The sequence below is a fragment of the Symphalangus syndactylus genome, chromosome 10, assembly GCF_028878055.3.
Source record: "Symphalangus syndactylus isolate Jambi chromosome 10, NHGRI_mSymSyn1-v2.1_pri, whole genome shotgun sequence".
Classification (NCBI taxonomy): domain Eukaryota; kingdom Metazoa; phylum Chordata; class Mammalia; order Primates; family Hylobatidae; genus Symphalangus; species Symphalangus syndactylus.
The window spans coordinates 100,258,485-100,276,299 of record NC_072432.2 but is presented as its reverse complement, the minus strand read 5'-3'; the positions used below and the strand labels follow the sequence as shown (position 1 = coordinate 100,276,299).

General features: G+C 48.2%; 1 protein-coding gene across 6 annotated transcripts in view; it reads left to right on the top strand.

Annotated features, from left to right (window-relative positions):
- MRAS (muscle RAS oncogene homolog) overlaps positions 1 to 13,548 on the top strand; it is a 58,229-nt gene extending 44,681 nt beyond the window's left edge. For 5 of the 6 annotated variants that reach the window (XM_055295288.2, XM_055295285.2, XM_055295289.2 and 2 more), the window contains 4 exons: positions 5,339 to 5,492; positions 6,473 to 6,572; positions 8,544 to 8,623; positions 10,178 to 13,548. In XM_055295288.2, coding sequence (XP_055151263.1) covers positions 5,339 to 5,492; positions 6,473 to 6,572; positions 8,544 to 8,623; positions 10,178 to 10,277 — 434 coding nt within the window. In that variant the 3' untranslated portion in view covers positions 10,278 to 13,548. Of the gene's footprint in view, positions 1 to 5,338; positions 5,493 to 6,472; positions 6,577 to 8,543; positions 8,624 to 10,177 lie in introns of all 6 variants that reach the window. The other variant, XM_055295293.2, reaches the window with a different exon arrangement.
- Positions 13,549 to 17,815: the final 4,267 nt, after the last annotated feature.

Sequence of the window (17,815 nt, the reverse complement as noted above, 5' to 3'; positions counted from 1 at the left end):
AGATACTCGGGAGACTGAGGCAGGAGAATTGCTGGAACCGGCAGGCGGAGGTTGCAGTGAGCCAAGATTGCGCCACTGCACTCCAGCCTGGAGAGAGAGACAGAGTGAGACTCCATCTCAAAAAAATAAAAAAATTAAAAAATGCTTGTTCACTATTGGAGTGTAAAGTTTGTTCCGTCTCTCAGAATAAGCTTAAATTTTGTTTTTAGAGACAGGTTCTCATTCTGCCCCAGACGCTGGAGTGCAGTGGCAAGATTGTAGCTCATTGGAACCTCAAACTCTTGGGCTCAAGCGATCCTCCAATCCTCCGCTTTATCCTCCCAAAGTACTGGGATTACAGGGATGAGCCACCTTGCCCAGCCAAGTATTTAAATTTTGTTATTTAATGATAGGACATTGCTTTTGGAGATCATTTGTTCTATATTTAAGAGAGGCCTCTTCAAGTCTCTCATAATGATTATGGAATTTGTCAATTCCTGCTGTTTTTAAAAATCCGTTTTTTTTTTGTCCACATACATATTTAAGCAACATGCCTAGATGCCTATGATTGATGACTGCGGCACTTCTTGATGCTTGTACTTTTCCGATTATAAATACTCTGTCTTTGTCCGTTTCATGATTTGGCCTTGAATTGTTTTGTAGATGCACTTCTTTTCTTTTGATTACCATGTGGCTGGCATGTTCTTTTTATCCTTCCATTTTTCATCCTTTCTGTCACATTGCTTTATATTTGTCTTTGAAAGAAAGCAGGCAAATGGATTTTGTATTTAGTATCTGCTTTTAATAGATGAATTTAATCCATTTGCATTTATTGTGATGAATCATAGATTTATTTCAGCCATCTTATTTCATGCCTACTTTTTATTATATTTGCTTATTTTTGTTAAGTTTATTTTTGCCTTTTGTTGGATTGGTTTCACTTACTTCGTCCTGTTTTTCCTCTGTTGCTTAGGAAGTTTGAGGTTTTACTTCCGTTCTTCTATTGGTTATGCTATATATGTATGTGTAGGTATACTCATATTTTTCTATCAGCATCTAGATGTAATCAGGATCATTAGCCTCTTGACAAATGAGGCAAGAACTTTAGTACTTACTTTTTCCCGGCTCCTACCCTCACACATTGGATCATCATAGATTTTAGTTCTACATTATCATCTATTCTCTTCAAATTATGCAACAACATTTAGTTGAATTTACCTATTCTTTTAAAAATTTGTAGAGATGGGGGTCTCACTATGTTACCCAGGCTGGTCTCGAACTCCCGGCCTCAAACTATCCTCCTACCTCAGCCTCTCAAAGTGCTGGGATTATAGGCTTGAACTTACTGTACTGGCCTTAAACTTAACTCTTATGTTTTGCTGTTTTCTTCACTTACCACTGTTTGTGGTATCACTCATCTTTCTCTTTGATGGATTTATTTTTTTACTTTGTAAGAATTCTTTCAGAAAGCCTGGGTGATATAATTTCTAAGACCTTCAATGTCTGAGATGACTGTTTTTCCTTTCCATAGGGCCCATTTTGATTTTCAACTCCCTATTAATTTTTTTTAATTTGAATGATCATATTTTAAAATATCCTAGATCTCTAGTTTTCATTTAGATAATATATACCTTCAAAATCTGTAAATATATGAATTACAATATTGCCTTAATGTCTTCTGCTTTTCTTTTCTTTTTTTTGAGACAGAGCTTCGCTCTTGTTGCCTAGGCTGGAGTGCAATGGTGCGATCTTGGCTCACTGCAACCTCTGCCTCCCGGGTTCAAGTGACTCTCCTGCCTCAGCCTCCTGAGTAGCTGGGATTACAGGCACCTGCCACCATGCCCAGCTAATTTTTTGTATTTTTAATAGAGATGGGGTTTCACCATGTTGGCCAGGCTGGTCTTCAACTCCTGACCTCAGGTGATTCACCTGCCTTGGCCTCCCAAAGTGCTGGGATTACAGGCATGAGCTGCCACGCCCGGGTGTCTTCTGCTTTTCAATTCAGGCCTTTGCATCCACACTTCAGCCAAATGCATGCTGTTTCCGTCTGTTTTATTAACTGCAGTTCTGAGTGGAATTTTTTTTTTTTTTCTAAGAAAAAGAAGCTGCAGTCCCTCCAGTTGAAGGTGCAGTCTTCCTGCTCCCTCCTGGGAAATACTGGGGAAACTGCCCGGTCCTTGGCTGTAGGTCCTGCCTTCTGACCTCTTCATTTCACATCCAGATGAAATAGTTCTAGGATATCAGAGCTGTAAGGACCTGCTGGTCCTGGAGCCCCGCCCCTCATTTTCTACATGAGACTGAGGCCCAGGGAAGGAGCAGAAGTAGCCATGAGCTGCTTTTATGCCCTGGGCACCTCTTGGGTCCTTGTGTCCATCACTGGCCCCTCTGAAGTGCCAAATGGCTCCAGGGGATGTGCAGCAATGATGGGCTGTGGGGACAGGCCACTTTCTTGGGTACTGTGTAAAGGTGCCTGTCTAAGGAGATGTGGATTCCCAGGCGTCGCCGAGTAGCTTGTCCTGTGGCGTTCCTTGCCATCTATACACTGGCAACTCCCACATCTGTATCTCTTGCCCCCTCTTCTCTTCTCTATGTCTGACTTAAGTCTCCAGATACCTATTGGAAGTCAAACATGGTGTCTAATAGGCTCTGAAGCCTGTGTCAAAAACTGAGTCCCCCAAACCCTGTTTCTCACCCAGACTTCCCCACCTCAGCATCTGGCATCACTATTCCCCTAGATGCTCAGGCCAGAAACAGGCGTCATCCTCATTGCCTCTTTTTCTCACCTCTCTACCCCCACACTTTCCTCCAGAAAGCTCTGCTCCTGTTGACTCTGTCTTAGAAAGTGGCCTTGGTCTAGTCACTCCCCCAGCACCCACTCCCCGCCCTCAGCTCCACCAGCGTGTGTTGCCTGGATTCTTGTGCTAGCCTCCTCACTGGGTCCCTGCTTCCACTCTTGCTCTGTTTTCCCCAGCAGCCAGAATGAACTTTCCAAGATGTCCTCCAGAGCATGCCTTTCTTTTTCTTTCTTTTTTATTTATTTATTTATTTATTTTTTGAGATGGAGTTTCGCTCTTATCGCCCAGGCTGGAGTGCAGTGGTGCTATCTCGGCTCACTGCAACCTCCACCTCCTGGGTTCAAGTGATTCTCCTGCCTCAGCCTCATGACTAGCTGGGATTACGGGCGCTCGCCACCATGCCCGGTTAATTTCTGTATTTTTAGTAGAGACGAAGTTTCATCATTTGGCCAGGCTGGTCTCGAACTCCTGACCTCAGGTGATCCACTTGCCTCGGCCTCCCAAAGCACTGGGATTACACGCGTGAGCCACCGCAGCTGGCCAGAGTATGCCGTTCTTTTGCCCAGACTCTCCAGTGGCCCCTGTCTTGTTTAGAACCAAGCGAACCTTACGCAGTGTGGCAGCCCTCACCTTCTGCCCCCACCTCCTCTCCATCCTTCACACACCCTTCACTCCGCTTTTTGCCCTTGCACACCTCCACCTTCGAGCCTTCGAATTTGTTGTGTTCCCTCTGCCTGGAGTGCTCTTCCACTAAGCCATGTGGCTCCCTCCGGCCCCTCATTTAGTCACTGTTCAAATGTCACCTCCTGATAGTGGTCCTCCTTCCCTATCCAAAATGACACCAACTTCTGCCAGTGAACCTCCAGCCTACTATATCATTCTTCACACTGTGTATCTATCTCCACTAAAATAACAGCCATTCATTTGTTGATCTGTCTCGCTACTAGATGGTGAGTCCCATAAAAGCAAGGATTTGGTCTCATTTGCCTTCTGTCCATAGGGCCTAGAACACTTCCTGCCACCTAGCAGGCACTCAGACATTCCTTAAATGAATGACAAGATTGGACAGACTTCACATTTATTTTTTCATTCAAGTACTATTCGGGGCTACTTTTTGGCCAGGCCATGAGTAGACAGGTGACTGGCACAGACCTGCCGTTACCCCTGGGAGCTAACAGTCCTTCTGGGGACAACTACATGGGCGGCCAGAAGTGTTCCCGGAAGGGTTGGCATGGGGCTGGGGTTGGTCCTGGGGCTCCAGCAACAGCCAAGTCAGAGTCCGCTCATCAAGGCCAATGGAGAAGGGGAGGGAAGGGGGAGTTGGAGGAAAGCGTCCTGGACTGCGAGGGTAGCCAGAGCGGGAGAGAAGACCCCACTGAGGATGGCAAGCTCACAGCAGACCCTCCCGTAGGGCTCTTGTGCCAGGCACTGCACTGAGGGCATTACATATATTAACTGAAAACTACCTTGACCATCCCCATTTTAGGAAATGGTGGCAAAGGGAGGGTAGCTTGCCTGGGGTCACACCCAGGCATGAGGAGCCAGACTCCGCCCAGTGGGCTGGCTCCAAAATCTGTAACCATCCGCTCCCCTGCCTCGCAGGAGAGGGGAAGGTGGATATGGTCAGACAGTAGGGGGACTGGGAAGATGCAGGGGAGGCTAAGCCATGAGCAGGTGCTTGGAGGATGCTGCAGGTTCAGACTTCATGCCCCCAGAGGGCAGGAGGGGGTCAGGCCTGCACTGCTAAAAGGAACCCCCCAACCTGCCTACCAAGCTGTGGCTGTGAGCAGAGGGATGAGACTTTCCCTCAGCAGGAAGGAGGCTGGAGGAAGGTGGGGATGAGGGGTGAGGGCACCTGGGCAGGAGTAGTTGGGGGGAAGGATGGGTTAGGAGGAAGAGCTTCCAGCCCCAGCCTAGGAGGAAGTGCCCTGGCTGTGAGGGGCCACTCCTCCCCCAGGGTCTCCTTGGTATCTGTCCCCTTGGGGGCTGAGAAGCCCTTCCTGCCCAGATGGCCTCTTCAGGGCTTCCCCCCAGGCATGTCCACAGATAAGCTCTCCTCCCCTAGGGGGTGCAAGGTAGAGGCACTGTTTTCATTGATAGAGGAGGAAAGGGGAGGCTCAGAGAGTCAGGCAACCTCCCCAAGAGTCACAGTTTGTAGGCCCTGCAGCAGGGATCCAAGCCCAGGTCTGGCCAGAGGGATTGTGTAGCAGAGTTTATCACTGACTTCATGAGAGGGATTGTGTAGCAGAGTTTATCACTGACTTCATGAGGCGCGTCTGTAGATCAGAGAATTTAGGCCTAGTAAGCACATGGGGTGAAACTGGAGGAGAAGGGTTTGGTGGGTCCACAGTGAGTCAGAGCCTCACCCTGAAGCAGGCTTTAAGGTGGGGGAGCTTCAGCTGGGACCCTTGGAGCAGCCCCAGAGAAAGAGCTCATGCAGCCTCTCACGGGACAGCTCGGACTGGGCCACAGTAGGGACAGCAGCAGCAGCGTGGGAGTCTTGCAGGCTGTGGGGGCTACAAGGTAGGTGAGGACAGCCCCTGAGTGGCCTCATCCCACCCCAGTTCTGGACACAGCCGGGCAGGAGGAGTTCAGCGCCATGCGGGAGCAGTACATGCGCACAGGGGATGGCTTTCTCATCGTCTACTCCGTCACCGACAAGGCCAGCTTTGAGCATGTGGACCGCTTCCACCAGCTCATCCTGCGCGTCAAAGACAGGTGAGCATCAAAGACAGGTGAGAGTACTGGGAAGAGGCCTGTGCCTGTCTCCTAGGGCGCCCTCTGTCTCTCTCTCTCTCTCTCGCCCCTAATTAAAGGCGTGGATTTTTTAAGCCTTATGTGGAGTAATTAAATAATTTGAAATCTGGTTTATACTCATTTGGCCTTGTTGAGTCTCAAAGAGGCTATGTAATGAAAATAAAAGCACAAACTAATAGGAAAAGAACAAGCTTTGAGCAAATTCCATTAAAGACAGAAAAAAATCTAGCTAACATATATTCCAAAGGCAAAGTGTTAATAAGTTTACCAGGTAAAGGGACACACATACATACACATAAAGCTCCCACAGATTAATGTGGGTTTTACTCTGAATACATGAATTGCAAAAGAGAAACCAAAAATGGCTCAGATGTGGGAAAATGTTCAACTTTCTTGCTAATCAAAGAAATGTAGGGAAAATAGTAAAGTACCATTTTTCACCTGTCAAATTATAATTTTTTAAAATGGAAATACTCAATGCTGCCAAATACTCAATGCTGCAGTGAGACTGTCGTTTCATTCAGTTTTGGACAAAATTTGGCCCATGTCAATAAGAATCTTTATGGTGGCCATGCCTCTTGATGCCCTCTGCTGGGATCCATCCTAATTGTGCGGCTGGTTGTGTGGTTGATACATCTGAGTGACCCAAGAGATGGGAACTAGGTCTGGGGAGCCAGCCCCTGGCCAGCAGCCCCTCAAGGCCTCATCACTGGCCTTGCAATGGACCTGAGGCTTCAAGCCAAGACAGCCAGCAGCCCCTGGGCCCTTTCCCCCAAGCCCTAACCTCTCTCTGGAAAGGGGGAGGGAAGGGACTGCAGTCCAGGCTGACTGCGGAGGTGGTGTGGGCTGGCTGTGCTATGCCTGAGATGTGGCTGTGCCACCTTAACCAGGTGTGAGGGGTGGTGGGAACCTCACAGAGCTGCTGTTCCTTTATTTCCCAGGGAGTCATTCCCGATGATCCTCGTGGCCAACAAGGTCGATTTGATGCACTTAAGGAAAATCACCAGGGAGCAAGGAAAAGAAATGGCGACCAAACACAATGTAGGTGTGTGCGTGTGTGTAGAGGGGGTCAGGAGATGTGTAAAAGCTGTTGCCTGGTCACCCCGGCAGTCCTGGTCTTCGGAAATGAAACTACTGTTTATTGAAGGGCTCCCGTTAGTTTAAGTCTTGTTGCTACTGAAATCCTGCAATTCCAGGAATCCAGGTAATGCACATCAGTGTTTCGTCAATGGTAGAGGCAGGTCCCCTAGAAAGAAAGTAGAAGGTGTCTGTCTGGGACCTGGGGGGAATCATACAACTCAGGGGCTTCTGAGCGATGGGATGGGACCACAGGTGGCAGTGGTCTGAGGCCCTGGAGCCTGGGCCATTACTGAGCCGGCAGGAGTACAGGATGTGAAGGGGCTCCAGGTAGGTCCCATCTTGGGCTTCGGTGCCTTCCCGCGTCCCCTCTGGGTGTGTGCAGGGAAGCACGTTGTCCTGACTCACAGGGGCCCCATAGGACTCTACTGGCCACTTATCAGGGGCACCTGCCACGGCCGGATTTGGTGTCCAACCTGGAAGAGGCTCCAAAGCAGACCTCAGCACCCCTTACCAGGGACAGGAGAAAGTGGAAAGTGTGCCCAGTTCAAACCTGATTCTCTGCCAGCCGCTGTTGACCTTGAGCAAGTGCGTCATTCTGAGCTCAGTCTCCTGAGCTGCAGAATGGAGATACTTGCTTACCTCAGAGGGTTAATGTGAGGACTAAAAGAGGTCGGGGATAGTGAGACCTGGAAAGCCAAACAGCCCACAATGAAGAGCAGTTTCCATTTAGTGTTATCAGAGGCTCAAATATTTGTCCAGCGAATATTTCAAAGGCTTAAGCTCTGCTTTTTGTGCTCTGCCCTTTGTATGTCTGTTGGCTACAACAGAAGTGTGCACATCCAACCTCACGCGATGATGATGGATGGGAAGATACTGACTGGTTTGTGTTCTGGGCAATGATACAATCTACTCCTCTAAAACAACAACTTACTCTGTCGCCCTCCTCCACGCATTTCAAGTGTTTATTATTTTTCTTTCCTTCACTGTGCTTTTCTTTTTCCAGCATATTATAATGAAAGGCATTAATTTTGTAATCAGAAAAAACTTATGAAAAATAACAAAGTTATTCAGTCTAATCACACTCAGCTTACTTCCATCTGTCTCATCAAGGGAGGCCTATGTGTTCCCTACCCTGCTCCCCACCTTTGGGGAATGAACACTTACTGCCTTGGTGGGGTCCCTGCTGTAGGAGAAGGTGAGCGCTCAGGAGTGAGTGTGTCCTGACCTCATAGAGCCTTTGTTCTCCTCCCTCTGCCAGCCCGAGGCTTGGTGCAGATCTGGCCCTGGAAACCTGCTCTGTGGGGCCACCACAGTCATATCTCCCGCTGTCTGCACCCTTTCGACTGGGTGATGATTTCTCAGCATCGAACGTGCAGACAAAAACCTTGTGTAAACATGGCTGAGCTCCCAGGCTCATAGATACAGATCAAACAAGAGCTGGGATGGGGTGGGGGCCAGCTCCGATGGGCCAGGGTCACCTGGGCCCAGAATCCTGGTCATGGCCCAGCCTCTCGTCAGCCTTTTCTAGCAGCGTCCACTCTGGAGGGGCCCAGAAAGAGGGGCAGAAGTCATCCCAAGGTGGAGAAACAGACCTCAGAAAGAAAAATGGATAGAATCAGAATGTGTTTTTGATAAATGAAACAGTCTTTCATCTTCAAGTATATAAAAAGATCACTTTATTCTATTTTTAGGGAGCTATTAAATATCTCTGTGCCTAGAGAACAAGAGGGAATTGGAAAAGCCATTAGTAACACTTTCCAACCTGAAAGAGTGAAAAGCCCTAAATGATGCTTGAGGCTGTTGGGGGCCGGGGCTTCTGTGGGGGGTTTTCAAAGCACCTGGGTTCCTCAGAACCTCTGGACATTTTTAAGGGTGGAACAGGGCTTTGAGGATATCTGTGCCACTTTGACCAAGTTGAGCTTTGCCTTTCAGATTCCGTACATAGAAACCAGTGCCAAGGACCCACCTCTGAATGTCGACAAAGCCTTCCATGACCTCGTTAGAGTAATTAGGTGAGCGCTGCCCCCTCCCTAGAAGCGGGCCTCCACAGCATGGGTTGGCTCCTGGAGGCAGCTGGGAGCTTGAGGAAGCGGATCCTGTTCTGAGGCCATGAGGCTGTGGAATTCTGGGCCTATTTTTGGATTTCTTGTCCCTCCTTCCATTTCTTTCTTTTGCTTTTTCCACCCACCTCTGCCCTCCCCGCAGCTGCTGACGGGTTTGTGGGTGATGTCTGCTGCACATGTTAAGTGGAAATGCCTTCCTGTCTGAGGCAGTGGCTCAGGCTCCGTGGAAGGCAGCTCCCTCCAGTCTGGCTTCAGTGTTCTCCTCACACCAAAGCTTTCAACACTGTACAAACCCGGTCTCTCTCCTCTTCCTGCCCTGATATCAGAGCACCCTTTGATATTTCCCCTGAACAACCAATATTCTGATTCCAAGGTTCAAATTTCAGAAGCATTGCACACGTATCTCCTTTCCCAACCCCACCAGCTGTCAATCTCCAAATATTGTCAGCAATCCTGATGAAAGTTTCTTGTCTATTCCTTTGCATGGTCAGGGTCCAGGCCGTAATCACCTCATGCACTCATGACTAAAACAGCCTCCTGGCTGCATCTCCTGTCACCAATCTATCCCATTTCCCAAATCTTCAACATGCGCAGCAGCCTAACCAGTGGGTCTCAGACATTGTGCGTTGAGTTTGCGGCCTATATGCTGGCGCCTCCGAGGGCTGCTGGTGAGTTGTGAGATCAGCCCCGGGGCTCTAACCCCCACTGTACACACATCTCCCCACATGCTCAAAAAGCTCATCTTCTCATTATTCCCCAGCATAATGAGGAAATACTACAGTCTTCACTTTATGTTTTTGCTGGCAGTTTTGCACTCTCAAAAGGATTTTCTCATCCAGGCGTAGTGGCTCATTCCTGCAATCCCAGCACTCAGGGGCAAAGGTGGAGGTGGAGGCAAGAGGATTGCTTGAGGCTAGGATTTCAAGAACAGCCTGGGCAACATACTGAAATGCCATCTTTACAAAAGAAAGAAAGAAACTATTTTCTCTTGGGCATTTTGCCTCCAATTAGGACATGCTGCCATCAGGTAGCCTATGGTGATGCCTTGGTTGTGAACCTGTAGTGCCAAGGTCAGGTTTTAGACATAGGAAAAGTTAACAGAAAACATGAAATCGCTTTTACGCTCAGTTGACCCATCATTTTATTTAAACTATGAAACACAGAATAGAGGCCAGCACTCTATAAGACAAAACGTGATGTAGCTTACGATTTATATAAATGTAGCTACAACATAATGTCAGTCATTCCCATCAGTAGGGCGATTTAGGTTATCCCCTCCCCCATCTCCCCCATTTCATTGCCTCAAGAGAAGCTATCCTGCCAGGCCCTCCTCCAGCGGCCAGGGCAGCCACTGCGTGAGGGATGGCATCCCCATCCCCCTCACCCACTAACCCTGCCAGAACAGGCCTCCTCTGACTCAGAACTGGGGCTAAGGAGGAGAGGGGCAGAGGAGAAGCAAAGCCCATTCTGACTTTGTCTTTCTGTCCTTCATTGTTTCAAAAGGCAACAGATTCCGGAAAAAAGCCAGAAGAAGAAGAAGAAAACCAAATGGCGGGGAGACCGGGCCACAGGCACCCACAAACTACAATGTGTGATCTTGTGACAGGCCTGAGGCCCTGGGCACAGTGACTGTGGCCTGGCCAGCCCTCGGGACCCCTCCCCACCTAACTGCACTGAAACCATTTCTAACCACAACCCTTGGCCCAAGGACTTGGTACAGGAAGGGAGAAGGGCGGGTGGGCAGGGAGCAGACAGGGTCTGGCTTTGCCCAGAGGGCACGGGCTTTCCCACCTCTCACAAGAGACAAGGAAGCCACCTGTAAGCAGAAGCAGCATCCAAGTGCCCCTGGCGCCCCCATGTGTTGATTCAACCCAGTTCCTCCCCCTCTCTCGGTGGGTGTGTTGTTTATTGTAACTACATAGTGTTGGTTTGATGTGGAAGTGTTTATCCACATACAAAGTGCAAAACAAGCCATGAACAAGCTTCTTTCCCTTACCCCCCATCCAGAGTATCTGAGCTTGGATGTCTTTTATAGATTTTTAAATTATTTTAGTGATTATTATTTTATTAAAGGGGTCTGGGCTCACTGCCTGGTGAATTTTCAAGTGTTCAGCAGACCTCTCTGGTAACATATCTGGAATATTGTTGTTGTTTTTTAACCGAGTTTTCCCATCAGTGCCAAAACTCAACTCAATCTGAAAGTAGAGTAACTTGAGAGGACAGAAGGTCATGGGAACTGTAGCTGGAGGCCTGAGGCCATGGGTCAAACCTGGGAGGGAAAGGAACCCTACACATGGCCTAGAAATGAGAGAAGAGAGAGGTATTTACCCAGAGGGTTTTCCTATGGTTGGGGATGCAAATATTAGAAAACAGATTGTATTTTGCTGAGGGGAGTGGCTGTCATGAGCATGTCAGTTCTAAAAGGGGTTTTCATTATCCTGGAAATACATAAACTAAAGTAAGCTGATTGACTTTGCAAACGTGTTCATTTGTTTTTCAGACAGTATGGGTTAAGTTCTCTGCCCTCCCCAGAGGTCTGAGGAGGCTCTGGGTTTCTCAGATCTGTCTCTTGCTGCTTTTTCACATCAGCTGTGCTGCTTGGTGCCTCTCTGATATGAACACACTGACACGTCAAAGTAACCTAATGTGGACACCATCCAGAAAACTCCAGTTCATGCTGGATCTTAACCAAAAATGATTCAATACTGTTATCACTAAAGCAGCACCAAGACCTGAAGCTATCTCCCCTTGGAATCAACTGACTACCACCTCTATAAGCCTAGTCAATGAGCAGACCCCTTCCAGTATTTGTAAAAGTAGTACTAGGTTGCCTTTTTGGCAGTTTTTATTGACCTGTTGAATCTTGACTATAATATGATCTGAGAAGTAAGGAAGGCTGGACTGATGCGTGGCTGTCACACACCTTCTGCAAGGGGGCAGTCTCCCCAGCTCCCTGATGATGCTCACCCCCGCCCCCCACCTCAGGTGCTGCTGGTGTGAGCCAAAGACTGGAGTTTTTCCAGCTGGGGTGGGAGTGGAGAGACAACAGGAACAACGGTGCACCAAAGAAAAGGTCAAAATAAAAGGCAGCACAGCTGGTGGCCTTATTTTCTAGATGTTACAAATCAGGTCACTATGCAAACTAGAATATCCTCAGCAGGTGGCCTGGCCACTCTGGAGAAAGAAACCCAAGGAAAGTGAGCACCCAACTGGATGCCAAGACACCTAGGTTCTGAAAATGCGCTGTGTTCCTACCTCGGCAAGATCACCAGCACTGAGGGGCCCAGCTGGAGAATGATTCTGCTACAAAAGGAGACAGTTGAGACTTTTGTTTGTTGGAAATCAAACTTCTTATTTGTCTAAATTGCCCCTTTTTCTGTTCCTAAAAGGAAGGATAAGAGAGAACATTCCAGATGAGGCACTTCAAAGTTTCCTTAGACCCTATAGTGTTAAGAGGTATTTTAAACACTAAAAGGACAAAGCTCTTCCCAATCCTTATGCTTCCCTAAGTGGCATCTGCAGCAGTTTGTTGTGTGCAGTTTGATGGCAGCTGCAAACTGGAGGTGAGGCGGGGGAAAGGCAGGTAGGAAGAAGTGAGGATGGAGATGTTCAGAATCGAGAGCACGGCGGAGTAGGGGAAGAAGCCCTGCACATAGGGCAGTGTCCACAGCCAGAAAACTCCTGCTGGGCACCAACCACTACGAACATACCCCATGCCCACCACGGAGCTGCAACTCCTCGACAGCACTGAGTGGGATAGTCTCACTGGAAGCAGATCAGCTGACATAGAACAGAGACCTCGGCCATAAAGGTGAGAAGACATAGGGATTTCAACCACACAGTTGGGACAGAAGGAACAGTGCATCTGTTCATCCATCCTGCAGTTGGCCCACGTTGAACTCCATAGTGCCTGAGAGAGACTAGTTAAGGGTTGGTCTTCTGTATCCTCTGCTGTTGAGCCTCTGGTAAGCTTTCATCTCCCATGAACTCATTTCCCCATAAATGAAATGAGTAAATAATGCCCCATTTGTAGAAGTGGGCCCTCATGACTGAGGTAGCTTCCAGATAGGCCAGAGTAGAGTGTAGAGTGCGCCCCATGGCATCCCTCCATCTTCTCCTCCATCATCATCTAGCAGGGTCAGACTGGGAAACCTGGTTGGCCACGCCACACCATGACCGAGGAGCCAACTGGGACTTGTGGCTGTTTGACATCCTCATGTTCCCGTTGGTCTTCCGGAGAATAGTGCTACCCTCACATCCCCTGGAGCACCGCCTTCCTGAAATGCCCTCACCCCATGCCTTTGCCATTGTGTGCTCTCAGATTTCTTCCACTGTTTGACACCCTCCTTAGAGGGCTGCTTTTTTTTTTTTCCGGAGATAATCCTAGCCATCCTCTCCACTCCCACGGCTGGGGACTATGGCCACTTACTACCTGTGCACTTTGCCACTCAGGGGACACCTGGATGGTTTCTCTTAGGACTTTGCCCACCTCCTTCTCATGGCACTTGCTGTGGAAAATGCCTGGCTGGCCTCGTGGGGCCTGTCTCACTTTGCCAGGAGACATGACCCACTAACGTGGCAACTCTAACCCAAAGGCCCCTCAGACATGTCACAGCAAATCTGGAACCACAGACAGGTTCCCTCCATTGGCAGCCCATCGTGTTTGAAATTCCATGTCGGGTTTACTTGGAATGAAAGATACTTGAATTATTGTGCGCCTGTGAGCACCCAGCCTCTGTTTCATAGTCTTAACAGGTGGCCATTGTCGTGAAACGAGAGTGATGCCTGAAGATCTCAGTGATGTTTGAGCCTTTTATGTAACTTTTTATTAAGTCTTTCTATCTCTCGACTGATTAATAAAGAAGAGAAACACGTATCTGTCTTAGTTCCTTTTACTCCAGTATTCCTGAAGTTTTGCTGAGAACATTGTGATTTGTTGGTGTTTTGCCCAGAACATCCACCTCTTACAGAGCATGACCTTGGTGCTAACCAGATCTAAAGTAAGGAGGAGCCCACTGATGGCCGTGGGGTGTCTCCTTCCTGCATGGAGCCGGAGGATGAAGGCAGGCTAGCACAGCATTTAGAGGCACTAGCTTTTGATACTGGGCAGATCTGGATTTTAGCCCTGCTACCGACCTTTATGTGCCTTTGGGCAAATGACCTGCCTTAGTCTTGAGCTGCCTTGCCTGTGAATGGGACAATAATGTGCACTTTGAAGTAGCTGGAGGATTAAAGCTAATGTAGGAGTGTGGTGAGGAGCCCAGAAACGGTGCTCTTTATCCGGGACACCTGTTGGATTATCTGCCTGACATTCCTTTTCATAGAAACTGCCCTCTTCCCCCATCCTTAGGGTTATAGTCTTTGGCACGATGTGATTTCATTTCTTTGTTGATTAAATAGGGTGGCTACTTGGTGGGTACTTGACCAAGCTGAATCTCTCAGGCTCCGTTTTCCAGGGAGTACAAGCCAAAACCCTCTCTTGGTAGCTCTTTGGGCAACTCTAGCTGAAACATGTAAACCTGGGTGCTGGAGGATGCTTCTCATGCCCTCTGGGCTGGAGGCAGAGAAGGCTAGACTACAGACTGGGGAGAGAGGTGATGTAGTGGACCACTCAGCCTGTCTTCCTGCCCATTCATTCTTTCCACAAATATTTATTGGGCACTACCTTATGCTAGGCATTGGGCTGGGTGCCAGGTATATGGTAGTGAACAAGGCAGTGGGTCTTCTGATGAGTCAGTTCTTTCTCCTGTAGTTCTACGTTAGTTTCATGTGGCTGTTGTAACAAATGACCACAAACTTAGTGGCTTTAAAAGAGAAATGTATTATCTCACAGTTCTGGAGACCAGAAATCAAAACTCAATATCACTGCCCTGAAATGAAGGTGCCAGGAGGGCCTTCGCTCCTTACCTCTCCCAGCTTCTGGTAGCTGCTGGCATTCCTTGGTGTGTGGCTCCATCGCTCCAGTCTTCGAGGCCAGCATCTCCATATCTTTTACTTCTCCATCTTCACATTGCCTTCTCTGTGTGTGTCAAATCTCCCTCACTCTCAGTTGATACTTCTTCCATCACTGAGAAGGTTGAAAACAGCTGAACAGAATTTCCGCAGACTCCTTTCACCACTCTGCCCCCTCCCCAGCATCTGCACCCACCTGCTGTGCCTTCTTAGTTGTTAGTGATGAACCCTCTATGCTCCTGGCTGAAGCCAAGCCCCTTCCTCGAGCACTAGCACATACCAGGCATTACCCTGGCCCCTCACCCCTCCTCTGTAACTCCAATTTTCCCCTCCACTGGATCTTTCTCATCTTAAAGAAAAACAAAACCTTCTTTTGACCCACTTCTTTTGCCAGATACCACTTGACTCTCTGCTCTCTTTTGTAAGAAACCATCTTTTTTTTTTTTTTTTTGAGACAGAGTCTTGCTCTATCACCCAGGCTGGAGTGCAGTGTGATGCTCTCAGCTCATTGCAACCTCCACCTCCCGGGTTCAAGCGATTCTCCTGCCTCAGCCTCCCAAGTAGCTGGGACTACAGGCACGCACCACCACACCCGGCTAATTTTTGTATTTTTAGTAAAGAGGCGGGGTTTCACCATGTTGGCCAGACTTGTCTTAAACTCCTGACCTCAAATGATCCACCCACCTCTGCCTCCCAAAGTGCTGGGATTACAGGTGTGAGCCATCGCACCCAGCCCAGCAAGAAACCATCTTAAAAGTGTAATCTATGCTCACTGTCATGCATTCCTCTCATTTCTTTCTCTTTAAACTGCTCCAGGTGAGCTTTCACCTGCCACTCCATCACCACCACCATTCTCAAAGTCACCAGTGGCCTCCATTTGGCTAAATTCAAAGGCTGGTTCTCAGTCTTTTCATACTTGAGCTCCCTTCAGCAGTAACACAGTTGAACACTCCCTCTTCCTCGTGAGACTTCCATTGGCTTCTAGGATGCCGCCATCTTTTAGTTTTTCTCCTTCACTGGTCACTTCCTTCTTAGTCCTTATCTTCCACCTAATCTGTTAACTTTGGAGCACCCTAGTGCTTAGTCCTTGGTCCTCTTCTCTGCCTGCACTCACTTTCTTGATGACCTCATCCAATCTTGAGGCTAAGATGCCTTTTATCTGCTGTGGGCTTCCAGTTGTACCTCTCCAGCTTGAAACCATCTCACAAGTCCCACTCATATATCCAGCTGCCAAATTGATATCTCACTTGGATGTGTGAGGTACCCAGTCTCAAAGTTAACATGTCCAAAACGGAATTCCTGATTTTCACCCTCCATTACCTGCATCACATGTAGCCTTCCCCAGCTCAGCTAATGGCAACTCCATGCTTCCAGTTATTCAGGCCAAAAACCTTGGAGTTATCCTTTGTTCCTCTCTTTCTCCTGCATCTCACACCCAACAAATCTCTGTTGACTCCAAAATATATCCAGAATCTGCCCTTTTCTTGTCACCTCCACTGCTAACATTCTACCCTGAGCTGCCATCTTTCATGCCTGTTTCATTCTTGTCTTTCTGAAATTCATTCTCAACACAGCAGCCAGAAAATTTTTGGTAAAATGGAAGTCAAATTATGTCTCTGCTCTGCTCAAACCTCACAGCCCGGTGGCTCCTCCATCTAATTTTTAAGATGTGTCAGAGTGGGCTATGCCACTGAACACTTAGTAATGGGCTGATGTTTATTAGCCACAAAAAAAGGATGGTCAAACATGTCAGTTCATTCAGGCAGCACACACCCACTGAGCTCTGAGCCCCACATCAGGGCTGCAGAGAATTATTAAAACCTGTGCAGCACAGGGTTCCCAGCCTCATGGGGATGATGAGCTGTGGGGGTCTGTGCATTAAGAGGAATGCTGTGACCTGGAGGAGCTCCCATAAGTCTTGGTCCCTCATAATCCTTGTACTCAGTAGATGAAGAGGGTGTTCATTGACCAGATGAAGATTTTAGTCACATTTTGGGCCCACTACTTCCTTCACTTTTGAAGATCGAAGGTTTCCCTTTCTAAAGGATGCCCAGATTCCCAGGTCTATACCAGGACTATTTTAAAGTCCACTTTCATCTCCGCACACTTCTAAAGAGGCTGTGAACTGAAGTTCCCAGGTGTCACAGACATCAGCATTGTTATCACCCAGGAGCTTTCTGGAAATTCAGACTCTTGGGCCCTGTCCCAACCTGCTGAGTCAGGATCTGCATTTTAACAGGATCCCAGGAGAGCTGTGTGCACAATGAAGACTGACTAGCCACTGCCCCAGAACATCAGGCCTGGCATCGAAATGAAATCCAGCCCTGGACTCACTGTTCCTCAGGATCCGGTTCAGCTTCATCCAGCCAGAGGAAGCTTCATCTGCATTCATTCAATGACTAAAAAGTTCGCGCCTCTGCCTTTAACAGCTGCAAGATTCTGCCCAGCGAGGAGGAGGCAGTGAGCTCCAAGTGCCCGCCCACGGTCAGCATGTGCTTCCCTTAATTATGGGAAGTTTTCACACAGAGGCAAGTGGGCTCCCAGTTTGCTTCTCAAACACTTGCATTTTGGTTAAAATGTGCACAACTATGGTAAATGTAAAGAACAAGAACAAATCTAACTGCCGAGAACTCTTAGGGACTCCCAGTCCCTAAGCACTTGAAAGGGTGGGCTATTCTGTGCAAGCTGGATTTTCACTTAGCATAGCTGCTGGGCTTCCACGTCATCCTAAATAGCTCATTACCATGCTAATGTGGAAATTTAAATATCAAAAAGGAAAGCTGAGTTTATACCAAGCAAAGAACTGATGGATGGTTTCAGTGGAATGTGCATCCTGGCAATTACGTGCTAAACCATTAGCTCTGACTCAAATCCAGCTTCCTCGTCCGTCATCAGCCCTGCGCCTGGACTAATGAGCAGAGGTGAAATCACTGGATAAGTGGCTCTCACAGTGTGGCCCTCAGACCAGCAGCTTCCGTATCCGGGGAGTTTGCTAGAAATGCAAGTTATCTGGTCCCACCCCAGACCTAATGAATCAGAAATTCTGAGGTGAGGCACAGCAGTCTGTGTTGAACAACCTTCCCAGGAGACTCTGTTGCACCCTAAAGTTTGAGAACCGCTTAATTAGATAAATTATTTAGGTAAAAATAAAAGTTCTTACCACGGGAAGGTAAATTGCAGCTGGGTTGT